This window comes from Poecilia mexicana, unplaced genomic scaffold (assembly GCF_051168715.1).
Source record: "Poecilia mexicana isolate PSO_F unplaced genomic scaffold, ASM5116871v1 scaffold_6, whole genome shotgun sequence".
Lineage (NCBI taxonomy): Eukaryota > Metazoa > Chordata > Actinopteri > Cyprinodontiformes > Poeciliidae > Poecilia > Poecilia mexicana.
The window spans coordinates 31101551-31121862 of NW_028263375.1; the positions used below are offsets into that span (position 1 = coordinate 31101551).

The following is a 20312-nucleotide window of genomic DNA, read 5'->3' on the forward strand; positions in this document are numbered from 1 at the left end:
TAATCTTATGATAATATTTGTATTGATTTTATCATGGTACCAAGTTACAAAGTTAATTAACTAGTTTTGAAAATATTAATTGTGTAAAATCATTGTTGAAAACGATTAACCTTAGAGACCGAGGCGACTTGAATGCCGCACGTCATAAAGGTGGAGCGTCTTTCGCTGCTTAGCAACTGGTCAGACGGCTCCGCGGAGAAAGCAATGCTGTGATTGGCTCCTGGATGATTTGTAGCGAATCAACATTGGCTTTACTGAAGGTGGAAGTTGCTGTTTAGTATTTCGATTTGAAAATATGTCGCTGACTCGGGGCATTGGCAAAAGCGAGGTAAAGTCAGTAAATGCAGGTTACTTGTTTTTTTTTTTATTAAACAAACAAGCATAGACCTCTCAGTTAAATCTCTCGCCCACACTGCAAATATAGCGGCGAACTGGAAAAAACATAACGTAGCGAAGCAAGCATGCTAACAAGTTAGCTAGGTTATGTTTCCATATCAACGGTAGCTCACCGTTAGCTTGATCATATTTAATAAGCAGCTGGGTTTCTCCCCAAAATGCTCTGATTTCATGTTTTGTAGCTAATGTAAGACATTAAACAGCTCACTTCTCTCCTTTACACAGTACATGAAGAAAAGGATACCCAGAAATGAAAAGTATGCCCATGTCAAAACCAGGCTGGACACAGGTATGTTAACCATTTCAGATGCAGAATGCAGAATGATATGTTGTGGTAAAAAAATCTAATCCGCTATCAAAAGAATAAGGACAACATAAAAATATATTTATTAGATATTTTTGAATTTTTGTACTCCAACTTTAACACAACATATCTGTATTATATTTTTTTAGTTAACAAAACAAACAAAATTATAAATCTTCAGTGCAACAACACTAACTAGATGGTGTTTGGTGTTCTGGCAGAATTTTGGAATTTTTCTGTCTTTACAGTTTGCAGATATTCATTTCATCCCTCAACTTTATTTCTGCCATATTAGTCCTTTACTTTGACTGGGCTGCTGTGAGCCCCTGATTCTTTTCTTTTTAAGCGTCATGGTGTAACTATGGTGCTGTACTTGGAATCATTGGCTTTGTAATAAAAGCAGTTTTGGTCACAATTCAGTTTTTAGGCAGATTGCCTCTCATTTGCTCTTTTTTATATTTTTTGTTTGTACCTCTTTGCCCTTTTTTGCTATATTTTGAGCACTGCACCTTCTGACTCTGTAGTGAATCTGCCTAGACGTTCTTCCCTGTGTTAACACACCTGCTTTCTCCAGACCGTCAAACGTCTCCTTTTAATGGGGTTGTCACACACATTGATGATCAATAATCTGTTGTATTTCTTTAGCAACGCCTTGCTGCTACTTTCCCACTTATATGGAACATAATTTAACTTTCTGTCCAGCTTTAGGTTTTGTCTTTATTTGATTTGATTAAAAGAAGTGTCACAAATTTGTGGTGTGCTCTTATGGCTAAATTGAAAAGAGATTGTGAACCCGATAAAGACCAAATTATCATCATTTCTTGATAAATAAAACTGTGGAAGCCTGTTTCTTTCATGAAAGAAAAAATAAAAGTCGAACAGAAAGTCAAAATTAAGAGCTTTAAAGTCATAATAACAATAATAAATGATAATATTTATTTTATTATGATATACTTTATATATCAAATTTAAATAAGTCATAATTTAGATTTATTTCAGAAAGAAACAATTTTAAATTATTTAAGTTTGAAATAATTTCCAACAGAAATGCATCATTATCGCATGAATATCACTATAATTATGTAATGATGCTGAATCTTACATAAATTAAATTACAATTAACTTGTAATTATAACTTTCTAGTTATGACTTTCTGTCTCAAAATCATTATGTTTGATTTCATAATTATGACTTAGATCTCATAATTATGATGTTCAATCTCATAATATTGAGTTTGTCATTTTGATTTTGAATTTCATAATTATTTCTTTCTCAAAATTATAGCTTTGTGTGAAACATTTAAGACATTGAAAGTTGATTGTGACTTTTTTTTTCTTGCAATTATTACTTCCTGAGGGACTTATTTTTTCTTTCATGGCAGGAATGGGCTTCCATATTACACCCAAGAATTGAAAGAGAGGCTTTTTTGTAAAGCAACTCTGCATTTTCTGTTGCTTCTCCTCTCAGAAACATTGATGGCTTTCTTCTTTTATTCTCTCCATGATGCTGCTGTCATCTATAGGATGGAGCAAAACAAAGTACATAGAAAGACTGGAGGAGATGAGAAAAAGTAAGAAACCACATATTTATATCCAAAAACATGATATTTTTGTTTTGTTTTCTTTTTTATGTTTACATTAAAGCTGAGTCATTAAATCTTTACAATTTACTAGACAAAATTTTTTTATTATGTTTCTTTGTCCTCCTCTATTTAAGACTACAGGTATCGAAAAGGCGAAATCTTCAAGAGGTTAAAGGTGACGACCTTTGCTCAGCTGGTGAGTATCAATGCAACAACAGCTGGCATACAGACTCAGCAGAGGCAGTTTGTGTTTTTTATTGAGGTGATAGGATGAAAACATTGAATTTATTGTATTTTTGGACCTTCATAATTGATCAGATCAGTTGATTGATAAGCTGCAGACTGATGGCTGTATATTATTATTTTTTTCATAGCTCCCTGCAGGCATGATATAGTGTGTGTGTGTTTGTGTGTGTGTGTTTTCCATCTAGGTACTTCAGGTGGCTTCTGTTTCAGATGGGAATCAAAACAAGGTCAATGATGAATCAATTGACACCCAACAAGGTAACGCTTCAGGCTACCTGAGTAGGGATGAGCTTTTAATCGTATTATCACTTATCGTGAAAAAAATTCTTATCACAATACAAATGATAATTTATTGTTGTCTCGATAAATTTCAATGAATGACTTAAAGAAACAAAACAAAACTGATACTATTATCCATAAGAGCATCAGTAAATATTAGTAAATTTGAAAATCTGATGAAATACAGTTATAAATCACACTTCTTTAACTAAACATTGTCCTCCAGAAGCCTGTTTCAAATGGAAATATTTTTCTTGAACAGTTCTCGTTTGTGGTGCTGTGAATAATAACCCGCTACAAGAAGTAGTAAATGGCTTTTCAAACATTATTTTTATTATCATCACAATAGTACCACAAGATAGATTATTAGTCCACATCGGCCACCCCTAAGTTAGCGCCATGATGTCTCCAACTGCCTTGCAGATGGTCTGTCAGTCGTCTCTGAGGCAGACCTGGAGTGTGAGTCTGAACGGGTCAATGGCTTGTCGCTGGAGCTGCCACTGTCGCAACAACATGAAGCAGGAGACCGCAGGGACGGCTGCCACACTGCTAGGTCAACACTCCTCAGGTAATCAGCAACTTATAGGGCAGGGGTCACCAACTCCAGTCCTCGAGGGCTACCATCCTGTAACTTTTAGATGTGTCTCTGCTCAAACACACCTGGATCAAATAAACTGCTCGTTTCCAGCCTATTGCAGAGAGGAATGAATGCGGGTGAGGGAATTCAGTTGCAGGATGGTACCCCTTGAGGACTGGAGTTGGTGACCCCTGCTATAGGGATAGGACTTTACCAAACCCTACTGTGATTGGTCGAGCCATGGCAGACCTACAGGTTTTCCCAACTTCCTCCTTGCAGAGCAGCTCTGTCCTGCTGCTTCCCCAATCAGCTCCTTCAGACTAGCCAGCAGCAATTAGCAAACACCTGGTGGAACTGTGCATCTGCTGAGCTCATTATAGCAGTGAAATGATGTAAAAACTTTGCTAAAGGGCTAATACATGAGCCATGTTGTACCGACTTCCTGAGGATGGAGTTTTGTTGTTTCAGAAAAAGCGTTTTTGAAAAAAAAAAAAGAAGAGTTTTTAAAGAGACAGAGACCCAACTTCAAGGTGGTAAATTACAAAGTAAAATGTATTTTATGTGATATTTTATGTATACAGCATTTTATAACAACTGAAGGTAACACATTTACGTTATTGTGATATAAAATTGTACCATGTGGCTGGAATATATATATAATATTGCCCCTTTAGTAAACATATCTTTTAGGTTTGGCTACATTTTAGAAAAGATAAATATTAAAAGTCCTACTAGTGTCATGTCTGCAAAGTGGGCAGACATTGCCATAAAACCCAAATATTCAGTGTCACACAGCCGTCCCCATGTGATTGAGGTTGGCCCTAACCTGTCAACCTCAGTCTAAACCACCATATGTCTGTAGCTTTCGTGCAGCTCTCTTTCAACAACAGAATTCCCCAGTGGACAGCCATAAACCTTTCTCAGAAGCTTCCTCACCTACCCATTCAGCTAGAGACTGTGTCCCAGGAGAGTAACTCTATCTGACACCTGAGAGGGTGACAGACTGGGCCGCTGTAATGCTAGAGCTGCTAGGTCAGCGTCACCTTGTGGGGAGAACAGATGGAGACAGGATGTAGAGCCGTTAAACATACATAGAGGGGGAGGCGGGGTGACCTTGTGTTTCATCCTATGACTCACTTCTACAGCAAAGTTTCAAAAGGTACAATAACACCTGCGTGCACTCTCTAAACGGTGCCCTCTGCTGGCTAGAATTTATATGAGAAGCAGGTTCTATCGTTAAAATACTAAACTGTAAGGAATGATGCAAACGTGGAAGATCAAAGCTTTTCTTTGGGTTAAATGCAACTTTTTTTAGGTCTGTCGCAATAATTAAATTAATTGCGTTATTATTTAAAACAAGCGCAATAATTCTCCATTTGCATAATTTCCTCTTTTCTCTCTCTTTCTACCAAAGACATGACGACAAAAGTCTTCAGTGTGGAGCTTTGGTCTCAACTAGAAACCATTTTTTTAAGGACATTTATGTTGATGGAGACTTCCTAATTAATTTTATTTGCTGTTTCTGCTGTTTGTTTATTTTGGATATTTCTGTTCATTATAATTAAAATTTATTGAGCTTTGAGAGGGCTACATAGTGGCGCAGTTGGTAGCACTGTTGCCTTGTAACAAAGGTTCTGGGTTCAATTCCTGGCCCGGGGTCTTTCTGCATGGGGTTTGCATGTTCTCCCTGTGCATGGTGGGTTCTCTCCGGGTACTCCAGCTTCCTCCCACAGTCCAAAAACATGACTGTCAGGTTAATTGGTTTCTCTAAATTCTCCCTAGGTGTGAGTGTGTGTGTCTGCATGGTTGTTTGTCTCTGTGTTTCCCTGCGACAGACTGGCGACCTGTCCAGGGTGACCCCGCCTCTCGCCCGAAACGTTAGCTGGAGATAGGCACCAACAACCCTCCCAACCCCACTAGGGACAAGGGTGAAAAGGAAATGGATGGACAGATGATCTTTGAGAATGTCCTGACATTGTTATGCCATGGAAAATCATCTTAAAAAACAATATTACCGCTTATCACAATAACTTTTGGGACAATCTATCTATCGTCCTTCAAACATTTTTATGTTATATATATATATATATATATATATATATATATATATATATATATATATATATATATATATATATATATATATATATATATATATATATATATATTTTTTTTTTTTTTTTTTAACTTGAAATTTTCCACATTTTATTATGTTATAACCACAACCACCAATGTGTTTTATTGGGATTTTCTGTGATTGACTGACATGAAGTGCATAATAATGGAGAAGTGGGAGGAAAATATAGCTGACTTTCTGTCAGATAACCTGGAAAATACCTGAAAGACATTTCTATCTGGGCTGTTTCAACACCTGAACATTCTCTGGTCTGAACCTGAAAAGCTTCTGCCTGGGTTGTTTCCTCTCAGCGTTATCAGCGGCATTGGAGAGCTGAACGTGGAGGGAGCCTATCAGAAGACGGCAGAGTCAGTGTCCAGCCCCTCCCCTGCCGACATGCCCTACCCAGACTGCCCCTACCTGCTGCTGGACGTACGCGACCGCGACCAGTACGACCGCTGCCACATCATCAGTGGTGGGTGGTGGAAACATCCCCTCTGTTCAATAAAACCTTTTCTATTTCTGATCCTCTGCCTTTTCTACAGCTCACAGTTTTCCCATCGCCATGCTGTCTCGAACTATGAATCCCTACACCAAGGAAGTGCTGGAATATGTATCCTTCAAAAGAAAAAAAAACAGGACTGCATATTTATTTGTATTTTCCCCTCTATGTTATGGTGTATTTCCATTTGACACCTTAACAGAGTTTGTAGAAAAATGCTCTGGGGAAAATCATCATCGTCTACGATGATGATGAGAGAATAGCCAGCCTGGCAGCTACCACCATGTGTGAGCGAGGCTTTGAGAATCTCTTCATGCTCTGTGGGGGTAAGAGCTGGCAATCTTCTTATCTTTCACAAAACCAAACTTAGTCTCAAAATTACTGGTACACTGCAAACTCTTACCAAGTCTTTGTGGTCTACTTTCATGTGCAAATGTCCTACCACATTGGAGATATGACTAAGCTAATTTACAAGTAACTTGTCAGCAAGATATAGGAGCTTGTTTGAAGTCAATAATTCTGTAACATTGATGAAAAAGTTCTAGTTCCACTGGCAGATCATTTCACTTATAATATGGAGAAAAATGTCTTGTTATAAGTGAAATAGTCTACCAGTGAAACTAGAACTTTCCCAGTTATAAAAGCAACTTTTGAATCAGTTTCAGTAATGACAGTTCTTTCCTGGGTGTCTGGTGGCTACATCTTGCACACATTTCTTTATACTTATTCATAAGGACTTTGATTTCCATTCATTTTTCATTTATTTCTATAACCTAGCCCTAAGCCTAACCTAATCCACTCACCTTAGTCCAGAAACTAACTGCTAACCCCGAAATACCAATTGTTACGGCACACAATGAGCTGGTGGGCCCCACAACATGGTATGTGTTAGGAAAATAGTCCTTACAAACACACACACACACACACTTTGCTTTTCTCTCACATTCTTAGCACATTCTGTGAGTCTTTCAAGCAATCATTTTTTCTACCTGCTTGTCCAGTTACACATTAAATAGCAGAGATTCTGTAATTTTTTTACACATTTTTGTCACTGAACAGTGACTTTCCAAAAGCAGCTTTTCAGGAAATGATTGTGCAGTTTTCTCAACCAAGCAGAAGCACATTTAGTCTCTTGGTAAATAAAAATCTTTACTAAAGACATAGCACAGACATGTGATGGCTGTTCATGTGAGATCCTGATGCACTATCAGTGTCAGGCTGCCTGACACTAATGAGTTAGACCTAAGCATGAATAATTACCAAGCAAAAAAAGATTTATGATTTATCTCTGCATCATCTCTTATGTTCTTTAGCTTGACTGTGACTAATATGACTAATAACCAGCAGCTGTTTCTCAAGTTCCTGTTTTCATAAACATGCAGCATTAAGCGATTCATGAGCAGGCATTTCCTTAAAGTATTATTGTTTTTCATTCCATTTCTCAGTTTGCACCTCCTTCATCTAATTATCAGATTTCCCCGATCCTAAACCAATATTTTAGTTGAGCAATCTTCATGTTCAAGTGCCATTGCTTTTCTCTTTCTTCCTCTCCAAGGTCTCAAGGTAATCGCCCAGAAGTTTCCAAGTGGAATGACAACCGGCTCCTTCCCAGAGTCGTGCCTATCCGCTTCCAAATCCTCCAAGACGAGGAAATTGTCTGTGGCCCGGCAGTCGGCGCAGGATGCCGAGAAACGCTGGAGGTTTACGTTGGACGAGCTGGATAAGATCCAGGAGCAGATGGAGGAGCTGATCATCTCCAGTTACTCAACCAGTAAGAATGAAACCAGTCAGAAACTAAAAAATAAAATGAAATAAAGAAACTGAAGGTACAATTAAAAATGTGAGAGTTAGCGGAAAGCATTTAGAAAGACTTACTTAACCCTTGTATTTACAAATGGTGTCCAACCGACTGCACACTTGTATCAGATGCCTCAGTCCTCAAGGGTTAAGGTCTCCAGTACAATTATAATTTCTTATGCAGAGTTTGAGTTTATTTTAAGTTTTTGAGCCACTAATTAAGTGTGTACCATTCCGATTTTACCTGGTACCGATTAATATTATTATGAATTATTTTTGCTCTTTTTGGCTAAAATGTTGTTGAATGCAGCCTTTGCATATTGTCACCTTCCTAAAACAATTGGCCTAAGTCATTTTTGCCAAAAGTGTAGTTTTTTTGGTTGTTTTTTTTTTTTTTGTTTGTTTGTTTTTTTTTTTTTTTTTTTTTTGCCAAAATCACTTTTGGCATAAATTGACTTAAGCCATTATTTTAGGATGGTGACTATGTGTAGATAAGATTAGTGTATAAGATCAGTTTCTCATGTAAGCGTCGACCAATCTCCAAACTGACTGAAATTGGGACCAATTTCTTGTCCAATTGATTTATTGACGCACTCCTATCTATAATGGTCGGATAAAAATTAACTTGTGCATTTATTAATTTGCCAAAACGTAAAAAGTCTTGTCTACTGTAAAATTTTGCAGCAGATTCTCTATAAAATTCAAATTAAAGGTCAAATTTGTAGGGGATAAAACAACTTTTTGCCTAAAGGAACTTAAATTTATGGGATTTTTTTTTGTGTTTGTTTCGTCCTTTAGGTCAGCTGTCCAGTCGCACATCATCCAGCAGCGGCCGGTCCACAGCCTCCAGCCATCAGAGTTCCTCCTCAGCCGACAAAAAGAGCTCCAGAGTTCAGAAAACCAGACCCTGGAAATGACCGTCCACCTCTTTGCCCCTCTGCCCCTCTGCCCTGCCTCTCCTTCTCAAACAACAAGCATACCTCCATCAGAAAGCCTCCTCAGAATTTGTGTTGACGCTTCTGGCTGCAGTGAGCAAACCGATTCCAAGAGGCGGACATTGGCTTCCAATGTTGCTGCTTTTTCATCACTACTGCTCATTTTACCCGCAAATAAATGAGCTTTTTTGCAATTTTGGAACAAACCATCCCAACCACAGCTGATAAGGTAGAGTACTCATATATAGACTTAAAAATGAAATTTGCTGTCAAAATATAACCAAAATGTTCCTTGATATCTTTTACCTGTTTAAATTACTATTCTGTATTTAATTATTTTATTTTTTGCATTGTGCCTCATCTGTGAAAAAGGCGTGTTTGCACTCTAATTCTAATTCTGCACTCTAGTTCTAATCTGTAAAGATTCTAACAGTTTTTTCTTTGTTCAGATGTGGCCTTTCTAAAACAGTTTCATTAATGAGTGTTGAAGGGAATCAGGAAAATGCTGTGAATTACTGTATCTTATGAGCTGTATATATGTTTTAATAGAGCCTGACTTGGTTGCTTAGAAACATTTAGCTGTTCTTTTAGTGGTTTGTAGCACACTTCCATAAACATACACCACTAGCCATGATGTGCAATAGCTGCAGCTGTTTTTGTGGTTGGAGTAACACTGACTGACTGACTGAGAATCAGGATGACAAAAGGTTTTTTCTGTCATGCAGTATTCATTATCTGGGGCCTTTGTGCGTTTGTTCACTTTTGTCTTTAGTTCTATTCTCTGTAAATACATTCACATTCATTCTTTGCAGAGCGCATTTTATTAAAAATCTGAATTTCTTCAAGCCTTTGTTGCAACAAGTGATGTTTAACTTAAATGAAGTGGTTGCATAATTTTATTCATGAATAATGAATTTGACTTATGTTTTTTTCCTGGAACATAATTGTTTCATTGCATAATAAACACAATGTGAAAAAAATTCTTTTAAGAATCTTATTTCAGCATTGAGCAGACTATCTGCTTTGATGTTGACATTACATAGGTTTGAATTATAAATTTTTGTAAGTGAAATCAAAAGTTAATCTCTTACGAAGACCTGGTGTAACCGTGGATTTGCAGCGAACACTTTTTACAAGGTTAGAAGATTAACGTTCGTATACTTTGTAAGTATGATTTGAAAGATATCAAATGTTGCATTATGGCGAAGGTACGCGTCTAATCATCAGAAACCATGGAAACAATGCCCCACATACGGAAAAAAACTGATTAGTGTCTCGTTTTCTATACGTTTTTTTAATGTTACTCCTGTTTAAGGGGAGACGATGTGACATAGTGACATAAATCATGTAGTGTCAATTCAGGCAAAGTGGGTAATTTTATCAACACGTCAGGAGGGAAGAAGTAGGGCTCGGTTTCTAAGCTAGCTGTTTCAAGCTTCTGTAAATACCGCCGTCTTGAGCCTCAACCAGGTGTGTTGCGCTCAAAGACAAATTAGCTTGACTCGAACCAGAAGAAACCATGAATAAACTGACAAAAACAACCTGGGAAAACAACTTAAGTCGCTCAGTTCAATACTCCAGATCCACTATGGCAGGTCGTATTTATCTTTTAACATCAATACGGTTTTGTCTGACTGTCCGTAGTTAGGTATTTAAAAATGCATTTTGACTAGATAAAACTACATTTTGACTATCAAGAATGGTAATTTAAGATATCCTGACCCTGCCCTCAATAAAACACCAACACCAGCAGCTGACATGGCTCCCCAGACCATCACTGACTGTGGGTACTTGACACTGGACTTCTGGCATTTCCTTCTCCCCAGTCTTCCTCCAGACTCTGGCACCTGGATTTCCGAATGACATGCAAAATTTTCTTTCATCCGAAAAAAGTACTTTGGACCACTGAGCAACAGTCCAGTGCTGCTTCTCTGTAGCCCAGGTCAGGCGTTTCTGCCGCTGTTTCTGGTTCAAAAGTGGCTTGACCTTTGACCTGGGGAATGAGGGACCTGTAGCCCCTTTCCTACACACACCTGTGCACAGTGGCTCTGGATGTTTCTACTCCAGACTCAGTCCACTGCTTCCGCAGGTCCCCCAAGGTCTGGAATTGGCCCTTCTCCACAATCTTCCTCAGGGTCCGGTCACCTCTTCTCGTTGTGCAGCGTTTTCTGCCACACCTTTTCCTTCCCACAGACTTCCCACTGAGGTGCCTTGATACAGCACTCTGGGAACAGCCTATTCGTTCAGAAATGTCTTTCTGTGTCTTACCCTCTTGCTTGAGGGTGTCAATGATGGCCTTCTGGACAGCAGTCAGGTCGGCAGTCTTACCCATGATTGCAGTTTTGAGTAATGAACCAGGCTGGGAGTTTTTAAAAACCTCAGGAATCTTTTGCAGGTGTTTAGAGTTACTTTGTTGATTCTGATGATGAGGTTAATTGCTCGTTCAGAGAACCTTTTCATGATATGCTAATTTTTTGAGATAGGAAATTTGGGTTTTCATGAGCTGTTTGCCAAAATCATCAGTATTAATAAAAGACCTGAAATATTTCAGTTGGTGTGCAATGAATCTAAAATATGACAGTTTAATTTTTATCACTACATTATGGAAAATAATGAACTTTATCACAATATGCTCATTTTTTGAGAAAGACCTGTATAACTTGGACCAGAAATAAAGATGAGGATGTTTGTCATGTGAAAGATCTTGAAAGTATTTCTGGTCAGAGCAACTTGGATAAAAGTGAAGTTAGGTAAAAGCTATATTACTGCAACCAGTCTTGTGAGATTAAATTTGTAAAATGACTACATTTAAAGTACGCTTTACAATTTTACTTTTTTTGTCTAAAGGTAAATGCATGGATGAATCACTCAAGATCTTCATGGGGCATTGCTCTTTCAATCCTGGAAATGTTCTTGAGGTGATAGAAGACTGACTTTGTAATTATGACACATATAATAACACCATTCATAAAACTGGAGCTAAAATGCATTTTCACAGTAATTGTTGAACAATAAGTAAAACAATAGCAATTCTTCATTTTCTGATATGCATTTTTATTGTCTTTGTTTTATATTAGCAAATAAAACTCAAAAAGTACATGGAAGGCCTCAAGGCTTCCATTCTGTTCTTTTAGTACGGGTTCTTGAGGGTGTGATCCATAATGACCTTCAGAGCCAGCCATGTCTCATTGGCAGTGGGAACAATTTGATTGGCAGGGAGGATGAAGCCAAAGTGGCCGGTGTCCCTCAGTTCAAAGGTGTAGGAGTACTTGATTCCCTTGTTGTAGGTCCAGTCGATGGAGCCCCCACTAGATTGGTCTGCAGTGAAAACAAAGTTACTTTACACAATTGTTGTCTGATTTTCTGGAACCAGAATATGTCACTCTGGCTACCCAAATCAAATTATGTTGCTGAAAACTAGCTTAAAAGAAAACGTTATGTTAGTTATATTGACACAGCAAAACACTTCTGGTACTGGTAGAAGTTTCTTGTATGCTGTAAGTGAGTCTGAGTTGTTGTGTACCTGTTTGCTCTCAAGTATGGGGTGCTGTTTGTAAAATTACTCTGGAAAAAATGAACTGCAGTATTTTGGTTTCGTTAGCCTGTCTTAGAGGAACAAATGTGGGTGTTCATTTTTCAAAGTCAACATGTTATTCAGATATTTATAAAAATCAGAATACCAAACTAAATGTTTAATTTATTTAGCTTTCAAATTACATTTAGTTTTCAAATATTTAGTTAGGAAGCTAAGTACCGGTACTTAGTTTCCAAATTAAGTTGAATTCCCAATTGAATGTTTAAGTCTGAGCTAAATATTTATTTTGTAAACTAAATGCTTATTCTCCAAACTAAATACTTAATTTACAAGCCAAACTTTTTTCTTTTTTTTTTTTTTTTACAAACTGAATACTTAGCTTGCTAACTATATATTTAGATTGATAGCCAAATGTTTACCACAGACTTAAATGTTTAGTATGGAACTGAATATCTAGTTTGAAAATTAAATATTTAGCTTTATAACTACATAATTAATTTAAAAACTAAGTTTTCATACTAAATATTTAGCTTCTGAGTTAAATATTTAGTGAAAATATGACTTTGAAAAATGAACTCCTACTTTTTGTTCCCAAACCTAGAAATTGCTGTTAATTTTTTGCTGTGTCTTTACAAATAGCACCCCATGCTAAAGAGGACGTAATCTCTTATATTTAAAAACTACACAAGCTTTAGCAAATGCACCATGAAGTTTACTGTGGCCAAATGTCTTGGGGACTCACAGATAGTCTTGATGATGCTCCCGTATCTGTAGTTGGTGCCATACAAGGAGGCCAGAGCAGTGACGGCCTTTTGAGCAACTTGGTCCTGCAGAATGAAATTGACCATAGTTACCAAACAATCGAGCTTCAAAGGTCTGCAAGATGTCTCATATAAATGTTCTTGTTTATTAAGAATAACAGACTAAGGACTAGAGCAGAAGTGTTTGTACCAGCTCAGCCTGGTCTTTGGCAGGTTTCCTGGTGTAACCGTAGGGGTACAAGAGCATCTGTGAGTAGGAATGGATGGAGATGAAGGCCTTGATGTTGCCATGTGACCTCACAAATTTTACAATGGACTTGACTTCAGGCTCAGAATGAGCCTTGGTTCCATGATAGGTCTCTGTGCATGGATTGTTGCTGGAACCACGTCCTAAATGTTTAAGCATCAGAGAACAAAAAAGGAAAGACAAAAAGTTTGAGACAATTTTTTTATGTGGATTAATTTGAATTAAGTTAAAAATGCATCATGGAATTGATGAGATCGAAAGGAATGTCACACCAACTTATTGATAAGACACTACATAACATTAACGCTGATCAAAGTGCTGCCCAGGGTTAGAAGAATAATTTATATAAAATAAATAAGAATTAAAATGAAAGTTAAGTTAATTTGCTAACCACCATTTTCCATCTCTTATGCTGATTGTATTAGTTTAGGTATAGTGCAACAAAATATTTAGTTTTGCTCATCGCCAATTGTTTGAATTTTCCTTATGGAAAAAAAGTTCTACCTCCAAACCCAGCATTCCAGTTCCGGTTCAGGTCCACACCAACACAGCTGGAGTCCTGATTCTGCTTCCTGTTCTTACGCCACATTCGGTTCTGGAAACAACAGAGAAACTGTTTGATATTCTTTTTTTTTTCAGTTGTCCTCTGATTATGTGTACCTGATCTGACATGTTAGTGAAATGATAAAGTTCCTAAAAAGAAGCATATTTTCAGTTGTCTAAAGAACAACAGGGTCCTATAGTTTATGTCTAAGTGTGCCCGTCTCACGTTGGTGTGGGTGAAGTGGTACCCATCAGGGTTGACCACCATCTCTAAGAAAATATCCATTCTGTTAAGGATTTCAGTGAGAACAGAGTCCGTTCCATATTCTGTCACAATCTGTGAACAAAAAGCAACAATAATAAATATTACAGCAGTTTTTGTCTGCTCAGAGGCAACAGGTACTAAAATTATCAAACCACCTTTTTGGCGAAAACAATGCCACTGGCCTGAGTGACCCACTCTCTGGCATGGATCCCAGTGTCGATCCAGATAGCTGGACGGTTGCTTCCACCAGTGCTGAACTGTAGAGACAAGAAGCAGAAGAAGAACTCAGGAACAACAAAGTGCAAATGATAAATATGATGGTTGTGTGATTTCCATTTCCATTTGAAGTCATGGTTTGGTTTAGAAAGAGACTAGATTTTCTGAAACGTCTTCTACCTTGAGGACATTAAGTGGACGGCCCTCGACGCTGTGGCCGATCACTGTCTTGCTGACCAACTTTGGATTCTCAGCCACTAGCATGTCCTGGAAACTGTAGATCTGAAAGGAAGTCAAAAAGATTAACCCTGACTCTGAAGTTGAATTTTGGAATCTTTGACATTACATTTTTATGATGTAAGACAAAACCAGATGTTATAATAATAAACATTCTCCGTGTAATATTCAGCTCTGCGTATACACTGATAATGAACTTAAACTAACCTGACTGAGAGTGTGGTAGTTGGTGTAGTCGAAGCTGTCAGTGTTTCCAGCAGGAGCGGCGGACTTCATCTGCCTCCGCTCCTCATCCAGCAAAGCCTGCAACGTAACCTGGTTAAATGATGCCTCAGAAACAAAGAGTGTGATGGAACACCAATGCGGTTTCACAAACCTCGCCCTATAGAAGCTTACACTACATATTGCCGAGTTTTGTAGTACCTGTAGGTCTTTAATCATGGTGAAGTACTTGATGCTGTGACGCTCCATGTAGCTCTTGACAACCTGCAGGCTGTGAGAGGGAACTCTGACGTCCACAGGCGTCACCCATCTCCAGAAGTCCAGCTGTAAAAACACACGGATGTTTCACATGCTGCATAAATCTGTGTTGTTTTTACTTCTACTGTCAAATCAATAGTTTCAATTGTAAAATAACCTCCAAGTCCAATATGTCTTCCATAACTCTGACAAGGGCCAATTGGACATCATCTTTCGGCACAATCCGGAAAACCTGATGCCTACAGAAGAAACACAGTGATATCATTCCAGCAAGTTACTTACTGAGGTGGCAGCACATGAAAAAGATAAGTTGTGTGGCTCTGCTTTTGCAGATGTTGGACACTGAAAAAACATTTATCTTCATCAAGCTGCTCTGACATTGGCCCTCTCTTAGTGTGAAATAAACAAAACCCTACTACCTGAAAAGCTATGTATCACTCTTAGAGAGTAATAGTATATGAAATGATCATTTTAATCTTTGTCTTTATTTGTGAATTGCAAGCATGCAAGATCACAGCTGGAAATTTTGCTTTGGGAAAACAGTTTTACTTTTCCTCCATGAATTATGATGCAGGATCTTTTTCTAAAGCCATTAATAAAAACTAAGATCAATTTTTTGAGTGTGGAGACAGAAGCTGTGTTTCCATTGACCATATGATATTAATTACTCAATCTGACATTTTGAAAATAAATTTGCTTAATCGAAACACACCAATTTCTCATTTTTTACTAAAATACCAGGTCCCTCTTCATCATCAGCTTTCTGCCTGAAGACTTTGAACCAGCATTTTGTGTGTGCAGCTGTGTTTTGTGCTTAATATGGCTTTTAGGATTATTTCCATAAAGCTCAACGTAGGTTTCATCAGACCAAACTATGTTTCCACATTCTTGTGGCAGAGTTTTGCAAACTCTACCAACGCTAGCATGTTTTCTTTGGAAGGAAAGCTCTTTGTCTTGCTACATAGATCGCAGGCAATGCATAAAAACAGTAATAGTAATGTTGGTGTACTAGAGAGTTAATACTTAATAGACGTTTTTGCTTCTCCTTGTATGTTGGAGTACCTACGTCTCTTGGCAGAGACCATGATCAACTTTCGAATAATCTTGAATACACAAAGTAATTTTTTTCAATCGGAAAGTGTAAAAAAATTATTTTTTTGGACTTTCTGTGTACTGGTTGCCTGATATGTTTGTAGCACTGTAGTGTGTATGAAGCATATAATGTACAAAGTGGTAACGCAGAATAATAAGACATTGATAAGTAAAAAGTGAACTTCATTAACAATTGTAATAAACAGAAACATTAATTGGACCATACTGTGATCACAGTACTAATATATAAAATATGTAATGCTTATATACTTGGAAGACATTCTAAGTATATTTTAAATGTAATTCGATCACAAATATTACATGTTTCAAGTTAACTAGTCCTGAACTAACTTGAAGTATACTGATGATTAATCTAGGTCAAGTATGCTAACATTTTATGTACTTAGTATATAATTTTTCACAAGGGTTAATAATGCACATTTCTCATTTTGAAGCAATATTATTTATGTTTGTATGTGGACAACATTGTGCACATATTTGGAATTATTACAAAGTAGACTTTGCTCTGTGTCCCTTTTTTCTTGCACCTTGGTAAAAGTAAAGCAAAAATAACACGAATTTGTCTGACTCAGTGTAGTCAATGGTCAGAAGAAAGTTTGCTGGCTCACTTACCCATGGAAATCTTCTTTGCTGAGAACAGCAACAAGCAGAGCAGCAAACACAACAAGCTTCTTCATCATGATGGAAAAACTCAAACAGCCAGCCTGGCGGCTACCACCATGTGTGAGCGAGGCTTTGAGAATCTCTTCATGCTCTATGGGGGTAAGAGCTGGCAATCTTTTTATCTTTCACAAAACCAAATTTAGTCTCAGAATTACTGGTACACTGCAAAATCTTACTAAGTCTTTGTGGTCTAATTTTGTGTGCAAATGTCCTACCACATTGGAGATATGACTAAGCTAACTTACAAGTGACTTGTCAGCAAGATATAGGAGCTTGTTTGAAGTCAATAATTCTGTAATATTGATGAAAAAGTTCCATTTATAATTTGGAGGAAAATGTCTTGTTAGAAGAGAAATAGTCTGGCAGTGGAACTAGAACTTTCCCAGTTATAAAAGCAACTTCTGAATCATTTTCAGTAATGATGGTTCTTTGCTGGGAGTCCGTCAGGTGGCTACATTTTGCCTCCGTATTTTCACTTGTTGCCTTGCAAAACATCTCCAAACCTGTTCGATTTAAAGATATTTCTTGTCCAAACCCTTTTCAGCCCCGTTAGATTCAGTACTGAGCTCTGACTTGGCTTAACATTCTTGTAAACAACCTTTTTTATTATTATTATTTGGATGTATATTGGAGTCGCTACAAGTTCGACTTGTGTGCACTTTGAATGCAGATGCTTGACATTTTGCTCTACACCTGGCATTTTGCATGTCTGGTTTACATTCAATGGGCACCTCGAGGGCCCGTTGCTGCACGTTTCACATGTCTAGCATGGCCCTATTTGACGCGTTTTTAGTGTTTGACGTGTCCAACAAATAGGCCGGCAGTGGAAATCAATGGCTAGAGCGATTTTGACATGTTTGACATGCCTCCACATAGACTTTGAATGTAAACCAGATGCTTGGAACGGTAGGTGTAGAGCAAAATGTCAAGTGTCTGGGGTGCTGTGGTGACACAGGGGTTAAGCACAACCCACATAAGTAGGCCTTAGTCCTGGCTGTCACAGGTTCAATTACCAGCTTGGTGACCTTTGCCACATGTTTTCCCCTCTCTCATTGCCCACTTTCCTGTCAATTCACTATCAAATAAAGCCCACTAGAGCCAATAAAACCTTTAAAAAAAAAAAAAAAAGGTCAAGCGTCTGCATTCAAAGTGCACATGCCCAGGATGCGTTTTGTCTGAATGCATAATAAACCTAACTGATAAATGCAAAACACCAATTGTTACATCCCACAAGGAGCAGCTGGTCCACACAACACAATGTGTTAGGAAAATAGTCCTTACAACAAGGGTGTCCAAAGTCGGTCCTCCAGGGCCGGCATCCTGCATGTTTTAGTTCTCTCCCTGGTGGCAGCAACAACCTTTTCAGCTTGTCAATGTTCCTCTTAGGCCTTCTAACAAGCCATCATTTGATCCAGGTGCGTTAAACCAGGGAGAGAACTAAAACATGCAGGATGCCGGGCCTTCAGGACCCACTTTGGGCACCACTGCCTTACAGTGTGTCAAATGCAAACACACACACACAACCTTAGCAGTCTTTCAAGTAATATTTTTTTCTACCTGCATGTCCAGTCATTAAATAGCAGACATTCTGTAAAAAAATTTTTTTACACAATTTTGTCACTGAACAGTGACTTTGTAAAAGCAGCTTTTCAGGAAATGATCGTGCAGTTTTCCCAACCAAGCAGAAGCACATTTAGTCTCTTGGTAAATAAAAGTCTTTACTAAAGACATAGCCTTTTATGTCTTGGACCACAGGATGGGTTATTTACAGGTATGGGATGAAGCGGAAGAAAATGGATGGATGGGTGGGTGGGTGGATGCACGATGTACACCTGCAAGTCATTTTTCTCCTGCAGTCAGTTACCATTTACCAACTGCAGGTAAATGGTAACCAGCTGATGTGGTTACCATCAGTGGTAAATATGTCCACCAAACATGTCTTCTGTTTCTATGTGAAAATAATTCAGTTTTAGACTCATCTGACCAATGAACATTATTCCAGTAGGAGTCTTTTTCTATAGTTTTTGTGTTTATTTTCTGGCTTCATGTTTTTCCTACAAAGCAAAAGTTTTCTCCTTCTTGTAAAGGCTGTTTCTGACTGTGCAGACATGGACTTTCATATAACCAGCAGTAAGAGTCAGCTGTAGGCCCCTTGATGAGATTTTAGGGGGTTTGGAGTACATTTCTTCAGGAGTAGACAAAACTAATTGTCAACAGTTCAAACCTCCTTCAAAATGCTGAGTCATAAGGTTCTAATAAGGTGCTTCCGACTGATAGGTACTTTTTCTTGAACCTATATTAAAGAACCACAGACAACATATATGAATTTTAAGGCAAGGCTTTTGCAAAAGGAGAAATCTCCATCAACAACTTCATCTGCCGTTCACAGAGAGTTCTGATCTCCTTCCACGCGAGCCCCTGTTTTATTGTCCAAGCAGAACAGCCAAAAGGGGCAGTCAGGAAGAACAACCAAAAGGGGCAGTCAGGAAGAACAACAAAGGTCGTAAAACTTCTATCCTAAACAAACCAGCCAGGTGTGATATCTGATCTACGGTCTGAGCCCAGTTCAGCTCTAGGTCAAACTAACACAAGAAGAATTTAAGGTCTGGGAAACACAGAGTTAACTGTTTCACATAAAGATGAAACAGACAGTCCTGACCTCCAGGTCAGTTCATACACACATAAGGAAGAGAACACTTTAAACTAAAAATCACAATAATACTGATTAACATTAGACTGAGTATGAACTAAAGTAATAACAAAATGATAATACCAAAAATCTCTATCACCGACTCAATATGTTTATGCATATTTTTGGGAATTTTAAGTGGAAATAACAGTGGGGTATTCCAATCAACCCAGACACAGATTTCTTTAAAATCATAATTCACTTAAAAATGTAAAACCCATTTTTCTTTGTTTTTCTTTATTTAAATTACTTGAAATTATCACTTACTTAATGCAAACAGAGGAGTTAAAAAAATCTAGAACATCACTGATGGTTGCTTAATATATCTTTCTCATTTTGAAGCAATATTACTTATTACTTGTATGTTGTCAACATTGTCCACATTCATATGTAATTATTACAAAGCAGACTTTGCTCTGTGTACTTTCTTTCTTGCACATCGGTAATAATAAAGCAAAAATAACAAGATTTTGTCTGACTCAGTGTAGTCAATGGTCAGAAGAAGGTTTGCTGGCTCACTTACCCATGGAAGTCTTCTTTGCTGAGAACAGCAACAAGCAGAGCAGCAAACGCAACGAGCTTCTTCATCATGATGGAAAAACTCAAACACACTCTTGGACCAAACAGCTTTTTAAAGGCTGCGGTGGGTCAGATCCGTCCTCAGTCCATATTCAGGAATACATCTGGGTTTCACCAGCAGGAATTGCACCATGCTGTTTGAAGTTTAAGCTTTTAGACAAACATATGTTGCGTCCAGTTTCCCCAGAAAGAGGAAGCTAGTTCAAAGCTTATTTAGTTACACAGCAACATAACACACTTCCTTCCTAGG

General features: G+C 37.9%; 2 protein-coding genes across 3 annotated transcripts; one reads left to right on the forward strand and one right to left on the reverse strand.

Moving 5' to 3' along the window:
• The first annotated feature begins 214 nt into the window (after positions 1-214).
• Positions 215-9579, forward strand: cep41 (centrosomal protein 41). Its single transcript, XM_014985969.2, has 11 exons — positions 215-328; positions 622-685; positions 2223-2270; positions 2417-2478; positions 2714-2786; positions 3231-3375; positions 5812-5975; positions 6046-6113; positions 6214-6328; positions 7558-7773; positions 8598-9579. The coding sequence occupies exons 1-11, from the start codon at positions 296-298 to the stop codon at positions 8714-8716; spliced, it is 1107 nt and encodes a 368-aa protein (XP_014841455.2). The 5' UTR covers positions 215-295; the 3' UTR covers positions 8717-9579.
• A 2185-nt stretch (positions 9580-11764) lies between these two features.
• LOC106917185 (carboxypeptidase A1-like) lies at positions 11765-20240 on the reverse strand. 2 transcript variants are annotated; one of them, XM_014985966.2, is made up of 11 exons: positions 20007-20240; positions 15176-15257; positions 14962-15084; positions 14746-14841; positions 14482-14583; positions 14241-14342; positions 14047-14157; positions 13782-13872; positions 13221-13420; positions 13012-13096; positions 11765-12052 (listed from the first exon to the last, which is right to left on the reverse strand). In XM_014985966.2, the coding sequence occupies exons 1-11, from the start codon at positions 20072-20074 to the stop codon at positions 11865-11867; spliced, it is 1248 nt and encodes a 415-aa protein (XP_014841452.2). In that variant the 5' UTR covers positions 20075-20240; the 3' UTR covers positions 11765-11864. The 2 variants fall into 2 exon arrangements, with proteins under 2 accessions (XP_014841452.2, XP_014841454.2); XM_014985968.2 differs by lacking the exon at positions 20007-20240 and adding an exon at positions 16744-16892.
• Positions 20241-20312: the final 72 nt, after the last annotated feature.